Raw genomic sequence first — 17,125 nt, forward strand, 5'->3', positions numbered from 1 at the left:
TACAAAACACTATACTTTCTCTATTATACGCCCGAGAAAATAGCAAAGTGGGGCGGGAATACAGGCATAAATTGCCCCCGATGTAATGAGTTGGAAGCTGATAGCATTCACATCTTTGCAACATGCCCACAGCTACACTCATTGATTATGGAGATAGAGGGATTCCTAGAAAGATCTTTGGGGATTGCAATTCGTCTTACACCTTCTTGGATTATGTTAGGAGTAGCTGATCAGGACCAAGTACAATTTGCAGAATTTTTGTTTGTAATAATGGCAGTGTATAGACTGACAATAGCCCGGGCGTGGTTAGATAAAAACCCCCCTAAATTTCAAGACTGGTTGGCGACCACGTTGTATGCCCATAAGATAGAAGAAAATATATATGCTCGGAAAGGAAGGAGAGGAAGATGTTTGGGGAGGAGAATCTGGGAGCCATTAAGTAAATGGAAAGAGAAGCAAAGAAGCTGAGTAGGGGATGGGTGGAGAAAAGTCTGGGGGGCATGTCAATTAATGGCTCCTTAATAATGTTCTGATCTTTATTATTTTTCTTTTGTATTAAGGGTAAGAGCCCGATTGATTTATGGTTTAGATGTATTAAACCTAAAGTAGGTATAAGGTGTTATGGAAAATGTGAAAATAGGCATTGTATTGTAAATTGTGTATAAGTAACTGTGTAATTCAACATGTGCCGCTTTGATAAAGGAAAAATAAAAATGTAAAAAAAAAAAAAAAAAAAAAAAAAAAGGAAGCTGGTCACAACCTGCCTTCACAAATAATTTACTACAAGGCATCTACTCCCTCCATTGACGATGAATCTATAATTTTGGAGTCCAGCACATCATTAAATGAAATGCAGAACTTCTTTGCCCATGTCAAAAGACAATAGCAAAAAAACACATTTCTCTCTTGTTACAGTCCCTACCAACAGAGAGAGAAGCTTAAACTCTTGAAAAGATCTTGGCGCAATTCTTAAAGTAGCCAAAACAAACATGAATACTGGAAACAGATACACTTATAAAATCAGGGGCTTGAGGTAAGTTAAGAGTATATTACAAAAGATTCAGAATGGCAAAAATTATTCTCAAGAACTCTCCAAGATCATCGTAGGATATGCGACTTTTACTCACACTAGATCACAAATCTCCCAATGCCATCTTCAGTTTTAACCCTGCATGTCTGCTGTATTTCAATGGATGCGTGCAAGAACGAAACCCTGCTTCACCCTCACCCCCACCTGGTACAACGACATGTGGCCACAGGATGTTCCTCCCCCACCAGCTGAGGTAGTGCGTAATCTGGGGGCGGAGTTTGATAAATCTGTGTCTATTGTGCCTCAGGTGGCTGGGATAGTAAGTACCTGTTTTGGCATGCTACATTTTTTTTTAAGTTCCTGTACTTGCTTCCTCTTAAGCAGCAAAAATTATCACTTCTAGGCTGGATTACGCCAGCTCACTTTACTGGGAGATCCCTGACCATCTCCTCAGGAGATTGCAATTAGTACAGAACCCTGCTGCCCAACTTTGTTGTGTCCCTTAAGGAGAGCTCATATTCAGCCAGCCCTAAAACGTCTACATTGGTTAACTGTGAAAGATTGTGTCCGGTTCAAAGGCTTAGTCCTTACTCCTAGAGCTTTCCATTGTAAGGGCCTTCAAATCTGTCCAACAGATTCTGTCCATATCATCTGACCAGATCTCTTCAGCCCTCCGATTATTTGTTGGTGGTCACTCCGCGGTTCAAAAGGAAGAAAAGGGGCAGCATGTCTTTTTCCTGTCTGGCCGCCAAGGAGTGGAATGCTCTATCCCCCTCAACTATGGGCTACTCGGGAAATCTCGCTTTTTGAGAAACACCTAAAAACGTGTTATTTTGGGGTCTGTTTTCTAAGGGCTTCTTCTATGGGTGTAGATTTCACTACTAGCGTCGGGACACTCTGGAGTAGCTGTTGCGCTCTACAAGCCCTTTAATAATAACAATACAAAACCCAATAGCCTCCAGTTGTAACGTCATTCTCTCTCCGGAGATTCACCCTTTATTACTGTTATTTTACAATAAAATGAAGAATATAAGGGATGATCTTAAATCTGGTGCCCTCATCGTAGACCCTGTAGAAGAATGTAATATTTAGTTGCATAAAAAACAGCTGTTTTTACTACCTTCTATCACTGAAGCGGATTGCCAAAGCTTCTACCAGCCAGCCTTCTGGCTCTCCATTAGACAGCTATCTGGCCCTTATGATGAAAAGTATTAAGCACACTATCAGTCCTCTGGTCATGCATGTCATCAGCACTTCCCTTGAGTCAGTCAAGGTCCCCTTAGCCTTCAAAAAAGCTATAATTGAAATTATCCTGAATAGTCGTCTTCCCTTGACCATGGAGACCCAGCTAACTACTGACCTATATCAATACTCACATTTTTTTGCCAAGATATTAGAGAAGGCGGTCACTATACAACTACATTCTTTTGTAGAAGAGAACATCCTCTAGGATTCTCGGGCAGGGTTCTGACTAGGCTTTGAAACAGAATCTTTTATTATTCCTGCCATGCATGACCTAAGAATGATTGCGGACAGGGAAATTCAGGAGTCGCAATACTCTTAGACCGGTCTGCAGCGTTTGATACTGTCAATCATAAGATCCTGTTGCAACTGAATAGTCTTAATATTAAAGAGATGGTTCTCTAATGGATAGCCTTTATTATCCTAAAGGATATCACTAATTCAGTTAGACCCCTTGACCTTTGTATCCACTTCGTTGTGCTGAGGCCGCCCTCCCCCGCCTTTTAATATATGTCCAACGCTTAGGTATTTTGCCAAAACAATTTTATGTAACAACCTGTGTACACAAGTTATCTTCAAAGCTCCTTGTCGAATGTATAGATTATACCATGAAACATCCCCTAAATTTCTCACAAATAAGTTTAAGAATTATGTTCCTGCTCATAATTTTAGGTCAGTGCACAAAACCACCTTTAGAAATTCCCTTGACCGATTTACTAAATGGGGTTTCCGTGTCCAGATCGCCCTTTTCTTGAATGGAGATATAACGCTTCACACCTTTGCTAAAATTCAGGAAGGCACTGAAAATTAAGCTGTTCTCCACGTAAATCTAGCCTTCTCCGTCTGTCTGGGTTTGTCACTAGGGCCAGGACACTCAGAGCACAGTGTACATTGCGCTCTACAAGTACTCTTCAATAAATACTTATCTTTTGAAGATCTCCAGAGTATTTCTAAAGGTCAGAGGTGTTATTAGATTTCATAGAAGACTTTCCAGCCCTGGGAATATTTCAGCTGACCTAGACTTTAAGGTTCTGGATCTACAAATGGCAGTGATCCCTTATGTCAACAGGAGCTGCCACTTTTTCTCACAATCCAAGAGGGAGACTTGAAATACTGAATCACCATTACCATTTTTCTTTCTCCTGAAGAAGACATTCAACACCGTAGAGGAATGGTAACCACTTTTTTCTCTGCACAGATGTTTGAAAAATTACTTAACATCATAATGAATACTGTCCTCGCAGAAGCACAAGTTTTGCTTTTTGGCATTTTTCCAAACCTTCTGGCAAAGATTTATCTTGCAGACTTTTGTTGATTCCTAAGAAAGAACACTCCTCCATACTGTCAGTGTAATTTGAATAGAAGATAATGGTAATGAATATTAAGTCACTTTCAACCACTTAGATCCACTTAGGTCAAATGTCGGGGGTCACGGTTCGATCCCCGGCACTGGTGGCAGGTCAGCCGAGCACCATGTGACTCTGGGCAATAGCTCGCTTAATCTTCCCGACGGCCCCCAGTGCCGGATGCCTCCGGGTAGCAGTGGGCTTCACAAATACTGGATTTAAATTTTTAATTTTTATGTCCTATTGGCTCTTGGACTTCTCATTTTAATTGCACCAAGCAGATTGCACAATTTATCAAGATACTTCTAGGGCATTGATGCAAGTACGGAGTCTTAACTGATCTTGTTTACGTAGGCATCACAGTTGAGAATCTATCAATATTTTTTTATTAATAATCTTTTTCATTTAATTTGATCTGTATTTGGTATTTGGTATCACATGAAACCTTAAAAGAACACAGTACAGGATCATTTAAAAACAATCACAGAGGATGACCCAGACGTATTTCAATACCTGGATGTGGAACTGGCACAATGGCCTGAGCCAATTGTATGTTGCGGTGATTTTAATTTGCATGACCCAATTAGTTCATTCTTGCAGCCGGGGTCACAATATCGAGGCAGGAAAAGGAAAATGTTAAGGGCACTGTCGGATATGGCGACTCATAACTCGTTGGTAGATCCTTGGGTAAAATGGCATCCGAACTTAGATGGTAGCACGTTCTTCTCTGCTCCTCACCAGGTGCTGGTCAGACTCGATTATTTCCTAATCTCAAATAGTCTAATCGCCGAATCAAAAATTGAAAAACAACCCCGAATTATATCTGATCATAGCCCATTGGTTTTGACGTTAAGATTAGGGCAGTCTCACAAAAAAGAGATGCAATGGACCTTTGAAAGGGCGCTGCTGCAAGATAATGGATATTGGGTATACATGACAAAATGGATCAAGGATTTCTGGGATATAAATAGAGGGACAGCACCCCCAGGGGTAGTGTGGGAAGCCTTTAAGGCCGGTGTTAGAGGGGAGATGTTAAGCTTTGTATTGTCCGCACAAAAAAAAGAGAAACGGAAGACAGAAGAATTACGACTAAACCTATTGAGGGCCGAAGAAGAATTAGTGGTAGCTATTCAACAACAGGTCCCGATAGAACAAAACATTCTCAAACTAATATCGCTTAGAGCAGATGCCCTGGAAGGAGTTGCCCAAAAGACGGCCGAGAAATACTTGGCTAACAGGGAGAACGCATATGAGCTCAGTGAAAGGGTGGGACATATTCTAGCTGTGCGGACTAGGCAGAGAGTAGCAGCAGCAGATATTAAAGAAATTGCAGATACCCAAGGAAATATGGTAACAGAGCTAGGACAGGTAAGGGATGTCTTTAAACAGTTCTATACAGATCTCTACTCCTCAGATATAACAGCAAGCACGGAAGAGATAGAAAAATATTTGAGCGAGGCGCCTCCTTCGGAGCTCTCTGTAGCCGAAAAGGAGGAGTTAGAAGCTGAATTCCGGTTAGAGGAACTGGTCACTGCTCCCGGCAGTCTTCCCTCGGGGAAAGCAGCAGGGCCGGACCAGATCCCGGTGGAATTTTTTAAAATATTCCAAACAGTGATCATAGGGGACATGTTTAATATCATGGTGATGGCACAAAAGGGTGAATCCGTCCCTGAGTCCTGGGGTGCAGCCAACATCATCGTAATACCCAAGAAGGGTAAGCCCATAACCGAACCAGGCTCGTACCGCCCAATTACGTTGATGAACGCTGACGTCAAGGTCTATTCAAAGATACTGGCCAAAAGATTAGCAGGGGTGGGTGAGGGTTTAGTTAGCCCCTCCCAGCATGGGTTTATCCCAGGAAAAGGAACAACACAACACGTCAGACAGGTCATTACCATGTTTGATGCAGCAGGTACCCTAGGAGACCCCATGGCAGCGTTGTTTCTAGACGCAGAAAAGGCGTTTGATAGGGTCTCCTGGGGATACCTATGGTCAGCCATGAGGTGGAGTGGAATTGGGGAGGGCTTCATCAAGGCCATACAGACCCTGTATATCAACCCAATGGCTAAGATTAGGGTCAATAGGGGATACTCGGCAGCAGTCAAGATTTGCAGAGGGACTAGGCAGGGCTGCCCGTCATCCCCCCTGCTGTTTGCATTATACTTGGACCCCTATCTGCGTAGGCTGGAACAGAACCCACAGATTCGGGCAATGAATATAAACTGCTGCGCGATAAAAACTCTTGCGTATGCGGATGACGTTGCCATTCTGACACCTAACCCCTCCGTTGCCATTAGGGAGATTGAAGCAGAGGCTCAATGTTTCGGTCAAATCTCTGGATACAATCTGAACAACTCTAAGACACAGATTGTTGAAAATAGATATTCTGCGTGTAATGACGCTAGGGTAGTTGGATCAGCTGTGTACTTGGGGGTGGCAATATCAGCAAACCTAGATATGGTGGTAGAGATAAACATGGCTCCACTGATGGCAAGGGTAAAAACGGATCTAATAAGGATGAATAATTTACACTTATCGCTGGTGGGCTGTACCAACGTTATTAAGATGCTGATTCTCCCCAAATTTCTTTATTTTTTTAAACAGCTGGTTTAATACATTAGAGGCAATATGTAGCAGATTCATCTGGGCACATGGGAAGACGCGTAGGGCATATAGATATATCACGCTCCCAAGAGAAAGGGGGGGTGGGGAGCACCGGACTTCAGGTTATATTACATGGCAGCTGCTCTACAATACATGCAAGGGTTAATAGGAGGAACAGATCTGGATCAAAGAGTTAATAACCTGTCTACGAAAGTATATGCTACTGTGTTGGGGACAGATGTGGGAAACTGCTTTTTAAATTGTATTGACTTTGGCTACTTCAAAAGAACCAGGTTCAAGACAGTTTCTGCTGCTGTTAAGATTTGGACTGCCTTCTTGAAAAGAAATAAACTGGGGAAATACAACAGATATACTAGACTCTATAAAAACAGGTCATTTCCTCAAGCAATCTTTGCAGATGAAGTAATGTGGTAAACAGTGGTATTGTGCAGATTGGGGATCTATTTGACGCAGAGGGGTACAGTTTGCAGATCTAAGAACTAAGCATGGTATTGATAATAGAGGCTTCTTCAAGTACCTCCAGGTCAGGAGTTTTTTTAATAATAAGTCAAGGGGGTCAGCTGGATTGAGTAGGAATGAGATACTGGAAAAAATTTGACTTCTGGGGGACCGCACGATTAGGTCCTTTTATGCCTGTTTGGTTAAAGGGAAAACTGACGACCTAGGAAAAGTGGGTAATAAATGGGCGGAAAAACTTAGCGTGGACGAAGGGTGGTTTAAGGAATCACTGGACCTAGGCCGTCCTATATTGTGTTCATCCTCCATGCAGTCACAACATTATAAAACTTTGTATTCACTCTATCATACCCCCGCTAAGATAGCTAAATGGGGCGGGACCATGGGTACCAACTGTCCCCGCTGCAATGCTAGTGAAGCTGATAGTATTCACATATTTGCTACCTGTCCTCAACTGCATACGCTAGTCAGGGACATTGAGGGTTTTCTGGACAGATCATTGGGGATCCAAATTAAACTTAACCCAGCTCGGATAATTTTAGGTCTGGGATTGGAAGGGGCTGACACACAGCAGGAATTTCTGTTTGTGGCAATGTCAGTATACAGATTGACCTTAGCAAGGGCATGGCTAGATAAAAATCCGCCGGCACTGCAAACCTGGCTGGCTAATCTGTTGAACGCATATAATATGGAGAAGAATATTTATGCACGAAAAGGGAAAAGGGGAAGGACATTAGGCTTAAGAATATGGCAACCCATAAGTAGGTGGAAGGAGGGACTTGGGCCGCAGGTAGACCCAAGAAGGGCTTAATGTTTAATCGTGGTAAAGTATGAAATATAAATACTGATGGTGGAAGTGCGTAATGAAATGTTCGTATATGTTGAAATAGAGCTCATTTAGCTATGAAGCATGAAGTAATAATGCTGAACAATGTGTAAAGTATGTGCAACATGGAAAATAATAAATATAATAAAAAAAAAAACAATCAGTTAAAAAAAACATGAATAAAATACAATAAAAGGAAACCACAATGGAGCATCCCATGAGAACATACTTCAAACAGAAAATAGGGATTTCCTCAAGCAGGCTGCATCCGATAAATAATGAGCTAAGTTTAGACAAGTTAATTCATCCATTTGCAGCATCCAATAAATATAACTGGGCGAACTTGTGCAAACTGTTCGTCAACAAATAATGGGGCAATGAAAAGCATTCCTAATCTTTTGTAGAAAGTACAAATCATAATAAAGTGCAAAGTGTCCTGGGCCGAGCGGTTATCACAGCTACAAGGAAAGGTGGTAATGCCGTATGAACTACCCCAGAGAACATATAGTAAATGGTGTATTAAATTCAAGCTGAAGTGGATTAACGGAAATCATTGGTGATCAGACCGATTGAGTACAAGATATGGTTCAATTAAAAGGGTGCCCTGTAATGGGAAAAAAAGCTATAACGTACTGCTTATCCATGTGCAGGAGGAACTTCTCCCTGGCCCTCCAGGTTACAAAATCTTTTTTACTCCAGAGAAAATCCTCCTTGGTCAAAGACTCTGGGTGATGGAAAATTTCAGGATGACCCATCTTAATAAAACAATCCTTTGCACTACTTATCCTATAGATACTCTTGACTCGATCAAGCACCTAGCAGTCTTTTAACAATAAGTAATTAAACTGTTTTGCTGGACAAATCCACACCAAGACCCATAAAAGTAATGGCTGCAACATTCATCTTTTTATTACTTTTGAAACACAAAGCCAGACTACAACGGACAGGAGCCCAAGTTTCAGCATACATTTAGCTTGACATTTAAAGTGTTGTTATGGTTTGCGTTGCTTAACAATTGATGAAAAATCCATCCTTATATCTTTTGGTATTTATGTGCACATCCTATATTTTTGTAGACTATTTCTCTACCTTTGCCTAGTAGTCCATTCTACTAAAAACGTCTGTGAATGGAAGTGCTGGATCCCAACACTAATACTATGCAATAGCCCTCTTGACAATAACCAAATCTTTTGCGGTCAGTGTGCAAATGTGTTTCTCCTCCCTCCACATTATCTTGCATAATTACAGAAATTGCATTTTTAGGGTTAACTACAATGGTATATGCCACAATTCTCTCAAGAATGTCACGTTTTCGCGACCATACCTACTGACAATAGGACATCCCATATTGTATCTAAATACAACGTTGTTGAGACTTTGCATCTGAAGCAATGAGGGTCATAGTTTCTGTCTATTTCCCAGACTTTTGGGGTGATAGTAGGCTTTGTGAAAGTATTTAAATTACATGAGATAAAACCTTTTTAGTTTGTGTCCAGCCCTAGTTCCTCTGCTTCCCAGTTAGTTCCCAGTTCTGCTAATGGGTTAGGCATATTAAACACAAGTGACATATTCTAGATGTCCCTTTTCTTCATAGTTGCTCCAAGAGAGGGAATTTTGTCTCCAAGGGGCCTACCTACCAAATCAACCTCTGTCATGAAGCTTGGGAAGGAGGACTTCAAGGTACAAACTCCATTCCAGTTTATACTGTTAATACAAGAAATAATTTTCTACCTAAATCGACAGGAAGGCATGAAATCTTTACCATTTTGACGTGATGTGAAAACCTTGTAACACGAATAGTCAGTAAAGAAGCCCACATTTATAGCAATGTAGAGACTGATAAATTGAGCAGAATCTTATAAGAAAATCATGAATTGATTCGAAATAACAAAGATCTATTGGAAATCTTTTAATAGTTGATCCATCCATAAGGAGACCTATTAACAAATGGAAACAGACTTTTTATTCATATTCCACAAACCTGTGCTGTTGTGCAGTATTAGAGTTTTTGTGTTTGTATGTTATTATAGTGTGCAAACCAAGCCAAACAACAGCAGAGTACTGAACAGGGCCCAAGGCAAATACACAGACAGCTTGTGATTGGTGAATTAGCTGGGTTCTAAGAGGAAAAGTGAACAGTTGCTGGATCACGAAGTTGTGGTCTCTAAAAAGGTTTGTCTTCTGTTCTTTCCTAATTGGGGAGGATTTAGGCAGCCCTGAGTGATATGGGGTTGTTGTACTAGATCATAGATGCATTGACGGAGAAGGCCAGTTGCCTTTTTCATCACCAGTCTGATGTATCCTGGTTGTGGGTGTGGTGAGGGTGACAAGAAACTCTGAGCTTTTCAGCCAGATGGGCAGGAGATAGCTGCCTGTTTGGATAGCTTTGTAGATTATGCAAATGGTTTTAAGGATAGTGTGGGCAGCCAGTTGGGTTCCTATTTCTTCAGACCTTTTAAGAGTTGCGCTGCTGCATGTAGTGTCTTTAAATAGTTAGCTTGAAGCCTGGGAGTCTGTGGCACACTGCACTGACATCACGCAGTTGCGAGTATGATTGCTTGAATAGCAGTTCTAAATTTACTTTTTAAGAGTAAGGATGTCCCTTTTTTAGTAACGAGAATTGGTAACATGCTGTCTGCTATTGGAGATTGGCTTTGATGGTCAATGGCTTTTTCTAATGCCTACTACGTCAACGTGTAAACCTTGACCACTCAGCTTTACTCCTCTTTTGAAGTTGATTGTCCAACGGGGAGTACAACAGTGCTGGGGCCCTTGGACACCAGTGGTAAACATTAGCCACAGTGTACACTGCCTAGTTATCACAGATTGGTCTGTGGTCCAAGAACATGAATCATAAAGGCTGTTTTTTCTCAAATAATATTTTGGATTGGGCATTCTTCTGCAACATAATTCTATAGATAGACCAATCTTTGCCCCTCCAAATTGGATGAATTACTTCATCCAGTAATAGATAAATCTTTGAAGTGTTCTCTCAAGGATATTTCTGTAGAGTGATATGGACTGGCCATACTGCAGGACTCTCAGCCACATTCCATCTGATTGCCTGAATCGAGATGGGTAAAAAATAAATATGAAACTGGTTATATGAATGGTTCCTTCTTTGTCAATTAAGATTCAGACTCTTACTTTGCCTGTATGATTAATTGTAGCCTGTCCAGTTTCCTAGATCTGGACACCGTAGTCAATGTTTAATAACTATTCTCGTCACTCTGTTGGCAGTGCTTACTTTGTAGACCCGGAGGCTTGAGGCACAGTTTGTGGTTTTTCCGCCCGTGCTTTGTGGAAAGTCTTTCTCAATTTTTAACTCTCCAGTTCCTTTAAACAAGAGGTATACATTAACTGGGCTTTTACTTTTCCAGAATTTGATTGTATCCAGAGGTTATCGAGAAAGTCAATGTAGAGTAGCTTTTCTTTTGTGGCCTTTTTGCTTTTTTGCCCATGCTCTCTGGGCTTAGACCTTCCACCATTAAATCATTTTTTTACCGTAGTCCGGTTTATTGAAAGGCTGCCTCTGAATTCTCAAATCAACCCCCTATTCAAATCCAGCAGTTACCTTTTTACCTGCAACTTGACTTCTAAAAATAATAATAAATGTGTGTTGCCTCAAAATACAAGTGTGTGCGTGTGTGTAATTTTAACTGAATAAAATCAAAGGATAAAGTGAAGTCGGGGCTGACTTTGACATAATACCTTAATGTATACTTAAAGAAACCTCTGAAATTGACCAAATAAGCAAGTTGAAATGCAGTTATGGTTTAGAAATGAAAACGGATTCATGTCCTGGTTATGATTAGGAGCACAATCCATAACTTCCATAAGTCATAACTCCCACACCAACTGCAATGCGGATGATCACACCCGTAACGAAACAGATGAAATAACAAATGTTGCAAATCATTTTACAGATCAGATTATATATTCCATTACCTTTATCACAGTGACATATAACTCTAAATGTAGTATCATTTTTTGGTATGTGGTATTTAATTACATTTTGCTTTTAAGTGTTATTGTTTTGTGGTGTAACTGTTTTTAGGTCATTAACATTGCATTTACTGTGGCCTCTGGCGAGACTGTACACAAATAATATGCTGATAGCCAACTAGCCAACCCCTGCTTCGTTTGGCCGTGCACGGCAGGACCTGGTAGTGCTTTGAATAGCAAATACATGTAGGTCTGATTTTAATTATATATATATATGTATATATGTATGTATGTATGTATGTATGTATGTATATATATATATATGTGTGTACTCTCCTGGGTGAAACGCTATTCGCTTTCTCCCCTGCGCATTAGACATCATATTCCGAGGCGTGGCAGTATTGGGGGACACAAGGGGAGACCAGATGAGCGGTCAATTGGCGCTGTGTGTCCCATCAAGTCCGCTGATACCGGGGACCGCAAAAAGAACGCACTCACCTACCCCTGCTATTTTCATCAACCTACACTGCTGCAACACGGCATTGTGGGTGTTGTGGTCCAAGAAGTACGACGGACCACACCAGGTGTGTGCATTCACCAGCGGGGGAGGAGCGGTCCAGCCTGCATTACTTCATAGGCAGCAAGAAAGGACTATCTTGATGGTGCATGGAGACGGTGCTGGGCGCTGAAGAAGGCCAACGCCGAAATGCATTCGCCGCCACCGTAGCATTTGCCTGCTCAATAAAGCCTCTCTGAACTGTCTCCCTGGGATCCTGCTCTTTCTTTCTGTGGAGGGAGATACATACCGGACATTTTCGCGCTTGCCAATAGCGCCTTCCAGGAATCCCCTGCCGTTTTGGGACCGGATATTAAATGGCACGCCGCCAGGCACTTTACTTTGGTCCGGGTACGGACACAATCTGGTTCCCGCTTTTGAACTTGTTTGCGGTGAGCAGTTTCGAGGCATTATGCCTCTCCTGGGTGAAACGCTATTCGCTTTCTCCCCTGCGCATTAGACATCATATTCCGAGGCGTGGCAGTATTGGGGGACACAAGGGGAGACCAGATGAGCGGTCAATTGGCGCTGTGTGTCCCATCAAGTCTGCTGATACCGGGGACCGCAAAAAGAACTCACTCACCTACCCCTGCTATTTTCATCAACCTACACTGCTGCAACACGGCATTGTGGGTGTTGTGGTCCAAGAAGTACGACGGACCACACCAGGTGTGTGCATTCACCAGCGGGGGAGGAGCGGTCCAGCCTGCATTACTTCACAGGCAGCAAGAAAGGACTATCTTGATGGTGCATGGAGACGGTGCTGGGCGCTGAAGAAGGCCAACGCCGAAATGCATTCGCCGCCACCGTAGCATTTGCCTGCTCAATAAAGCCTCTCTGAACTGTCTCCCTGGGATCCTGCTCTTTCTTTCTGTGGAGGGAGATACATACCGGATATATATATATATATATATATATATTTTTTACACTAATCTCCCAAACCTCCACAGCAGCGACGGCAGTGGTGAATAGAAGAGACGTACCCCCACGGTTATAGGCAAGATGTTTTATTCAACCTTTCACGGGCGACGCGTTTCGAGCATCCAAGTGCTCTTGGTCACACACCGAACACCTGTGTCAGCTGTTTTTTATATATGCGTGCTATTGTGCTCCTATCGTGAGTTTACACACCTACTAGTGAAACACATGACTAGGCAGAAGACACTGAAGAAATACTATACGTTCAGAACTGGGCTAAAAGATACAGCACTGGCTTCTTAACTGATTACAGGTGAGTACTTCGGATTTCGATATTCAACTGATTTTAGATGCATATTCTAACTTTTCAAAACTTCACACTTAGAAGAAATTTCACAGAAAAGCAGTCAATGGTTTCCTATTGCATAAATTTAGATTACTAGCAAACACGGTTGTGATTACTTTTGCGGTTCAGTACTGGGCTACAAGGTACAGTACTGGCTTCTCTCCTGATCACAGGTGAGTAGTTCGAAATTCGTTATTTGGCTGATTTTAGATGAATATTTTAAAGTTTCAAAACTTCACACTTATAAGATTTTTTGAGTCAAATCAGTCCATGTTATCCTATGGCAGGAAAGTGAGTCATCGGTTTTCAGGTGAGTACCTGACTGGTGAGGTTAAGGTCTGGGCATAGACTCAGGGGTCCCCCAGGGTCAGGTAGGTACAATTAGTACACCCACAGCGGCACAGGGGCTGCCGGGTGCAGAGGTAGTTAGGCCCAATGTTATCCAATGAGAGGCAGGGGGCCTTGGGTTGGTGGCTGTTGGCTAGCAGGCCAGGCGGCTGTGGGAGCTGGGATCCTGGTCACTTGCTCACTGCAAATGGGGAAGTAGAATAGGGTACAGGTTGCACTGCCAGGGGCACTCGGGCGGCTGGGTTGGTAGCAGTGGAAGGATTTCACACGCTCCGAGACTGAACTCCAGGCCAATGGTTGTTATATCCAAAGATATAGTTGTTTTATTTTTAGAACCAACAGGCATAAAAATGTATTTTGCTAGATATGAGAACTCTCATGTAATTACTTTGCAAGGAAGCAATGATGTTGGTGAAGACAATAGGTACAGGAGTTGCTAAAGGCAACTGAAGTCTAGACACACTTTAGCATTGAGCTCAATGAATTGTTACCATAAAAGTACAGTTGATTACAGTACAGATTACTTTAGTAGTCCCAAGACTGGATCATACATTCAGTCTTGGGGTCTAAGCTGGAAACAGTTTAGCAGAAACAATTTGGCTATTGCTATGATTTTTAAGACATATAAAGTTTGATATCAAACTTGTCAGTGTAGCCATTATGGTGCTGTGGAGTTCGTAATGACAACCTCCCAGCACCACTTACTCTTAATGGCATCACTGTACTTACAGTGCCCAGGAATGGCCCTGGGTACTGTAGGGGCACAGGGCTCATGCACCTGTGCCCACACCACTGGCATAGGGCACCCAGCTAGAGGGGTGGCTGATGTATGCCAGGGCAGTGGGATTGTGGGCATGGCACACAGGGATGTGTGCCATGTCGATTCTTTGTATAGTTCTGCACCTAGACATTTAGCCTGCAAAGGCAGTGTGTGGATGTCAAAGTACAGGGCCCCTAAGGGTGGTACAATAAGTGCTGCAGCCCTTAGGGGTCTTCTCTCGTCACAATGCCCTGGGTACATAGGGTACCATTTACTAGGGGCTGATATGTGGCCAGAGATGTCAATTGGGTTCAGACTTTAGTATAGTTTTCAGGGAAGGAACACAGACCCTGGGTACCTAATTGGTAGGGACCCAGGGCACACCTAGGAAAAGTGCATCAGGCAAAAAGTGTGTGTGTGGGTGGGGGGGGGGGGGTACAGCAACGGAAACTCACTTTCTCACAGTCACCTAGAGAAATGGTTACAGAATCTAATCCTCATTACTTCTAGTTTCCTGAAACCACATCTGTGAAATTAAAATAGTAAAGTTCCCACAGCATCTACTTTTCAACCTGTATTTGTTTTGCAGGAAAACTACTACTGCTTCTGATATAATTGTAACAAAACTCGAGCTCTTATTTTTGCTGCCCCATATTCTGACCATCTTGTCTTCTTCCTCAACTACCTAACATACAGTTTCCTCTCTCTTAACATCATGTTACAAATTTATGCATTCTGAAGTTTCTTAATTCTGTTTGTACTCTTCAGTGAACCAGTGTCTGCATGAGCGTGTTACAGCTATCGAATAGAAAGGTAAACCAAATACAGACTGATATACTGTATATGTGCTTTTTATGTGCTGTACGTAGGTTAAACAACAAAGCTGTAAATTCAGGTAGTTTGCCTTTCATTTTACATATAGATTTTCAGAGTAGGGTGAGGAAGATATTGAATTCCGTGCTGTATAGATGCTTTCCTTACAAATGTTTGGTTTTCCGGGTTATCAATTTAATTTGCTGCCCTGCATTTATTAGTAGGTAGTATAACACCGCATTTTTTATTTTCCCAGTTCTTTAATCAAGTCTTGATGCTTGGGAAAACGTCTATTAGCGATCTGTCGGAACATGTCTTTGACTTGATTTTGGAGCTCTACAATATTGACAGCCATCTCCTACTTTCTGTTCTACCACAACTTGAATTCAAACTGAAGGTAAATATTATTGTGAACATTTTGTACCTCCAAATTTTGTATATGATTTACTTCCAAATGACTATTCACAGCTGAAAAGATGTTCTTTGCTGGTTGTGTGGAGTCTATTTTAATGCATTTCATTGTGGAATGCCTAATTGCTCCCTGGCCTGAAAAGCTTGTCACTGAAAGCTTGTGATCTTTCAAGCTCAAAGGCTGAACCTGAAAATATGTTTGCTGGTCTTGGCTGCATGACTTTTATTACTTTTAATCAAATTGTATAAAACTTTCTTGTATGAATACCTGCATACGTTGTGGGAACATAAAACCACCAATCAAGCAAGATGGATACAAAAACAAAAAGTACAAAGTGGATTTTATTTTAGTGCATTTGAAATATTGTCCAACGAATCTCAATTCGAAGACTTTCGTACCTAATTATTCAGGATATACCAGTGAAAGCCATACTAGCCTTACAATTGTGGAAAGCCCTGGAAGTTAATGACCTGCAGGTTGAGGCTTATAAGAGTCTGTTCTGCACATTATCAGAACACATTCTTAATATCTATAAAGTAGCAAAAAAGGAGGGCGACTGTCTGAGAACCTAAGGCAGGCCACGATTGTCGTTCTCCATGTGCAGTAACACTCCAGAGGTCTGTTCATTGCACAGACCCATATCATTATTGAATATTGAGACTAAGATGTTAAGCAAAGGTGCTGGCTATTACTCGAGTGGCTGATTACAAGTTTGGTCATTGTGGACCAATCCAGGTTTATTTAGCAGAAGGATATGTGGCTGAACCTGAGGAGACGGTCTGTATGGTACATACTGAGACAATGAAGGAGCAGGCTGTGATGCCACTAGATGCTTTTCAACACCCTGGCATGGCGGTATATGTTTCAAGTCCTGTAAAGAAGGAATTTCAGGCCTAAATACTTGTCATGGGTGAAATTGCTGTATTTGGATCCCATGGTTGTGTCTGGGTCAATGAAGTGCATTCAAAATCTTTCCCCTTGGATATGGGTACATTACGGAGATGTCCTCTCTCAACCATATTTTTGCTCGTAATAGAACTATTTTCCTGCTGGGTGAGGAAGAACGCCTTGGAGAGGGGACGTCAATAGGATATGAGCTGGGAGGACCGGATCTCAATGTATACCAATTGCATGCTATATGTGTATGACCCTGAACTCAGCATTGATCAACTCCTAGAAATGTTAATGATATTCAGTCAATAGAGTTGATTTCAAGTACATTTTACAAAATCAACAATGTATCTACCAATGCCCTGGGTCCCTAGGGGATGATTTAGGAGCCCAGTTAGGGGACAGATGTCCATTGATTCACAGGGATTCCATTCCCTGGGTATGTATATTGGAAGTAGGAATACCTATGTACTATTCTCACTCAGTTCAGAGAGGATTGCAGCTATTGGAAAGCAGTTGCTGCTCTAGTGACTGATAGGACAGCCTTGTTTAAAATGATTGCGATACCGAAGCTCATATAGTCATTACAGAACACACTATATCAGGAGCCT

General features: G+C 41.9%; 1 protein-coding gene across 2 annotated transcripts in view; it reads left to right on the top strand.

The window, feature by feature from the left end:
* PDS5B (PDS5 cohesin associated factor B) overlaps positions 1-17,125 on the top strand; it is a 772,752-nt gene that overhangs the window by 111,546 nt on the left and 644,081 nt on the right. For both annotated transcript variants that reach the window (XM_078657163.1, XM_078657161.1), the window contains exon 8: positions 15,468-15,608. In XM_078657163.1, coding sequence (XP_078513289.1) covers positions 15,468-15,608 — 141 coding nt within the window. The remainder of the gene's footprint in view (positions 1-15,467; positions 15,609-17,125) is intronic.

The sequence above is a fragment of the Lissotriton helveticus genome, chromosome 8, assembly GCF_964261635.1.
Source record: "Lissotriton helveticus chromosome 8, aLisHel1.1, whole genome shotgun sequence".
NCBI lineage: Eukaryota > Metazoa > Chordata > Amphibia > Caudata > Salamandridae > Lissotriton > Lissotriton helveticus.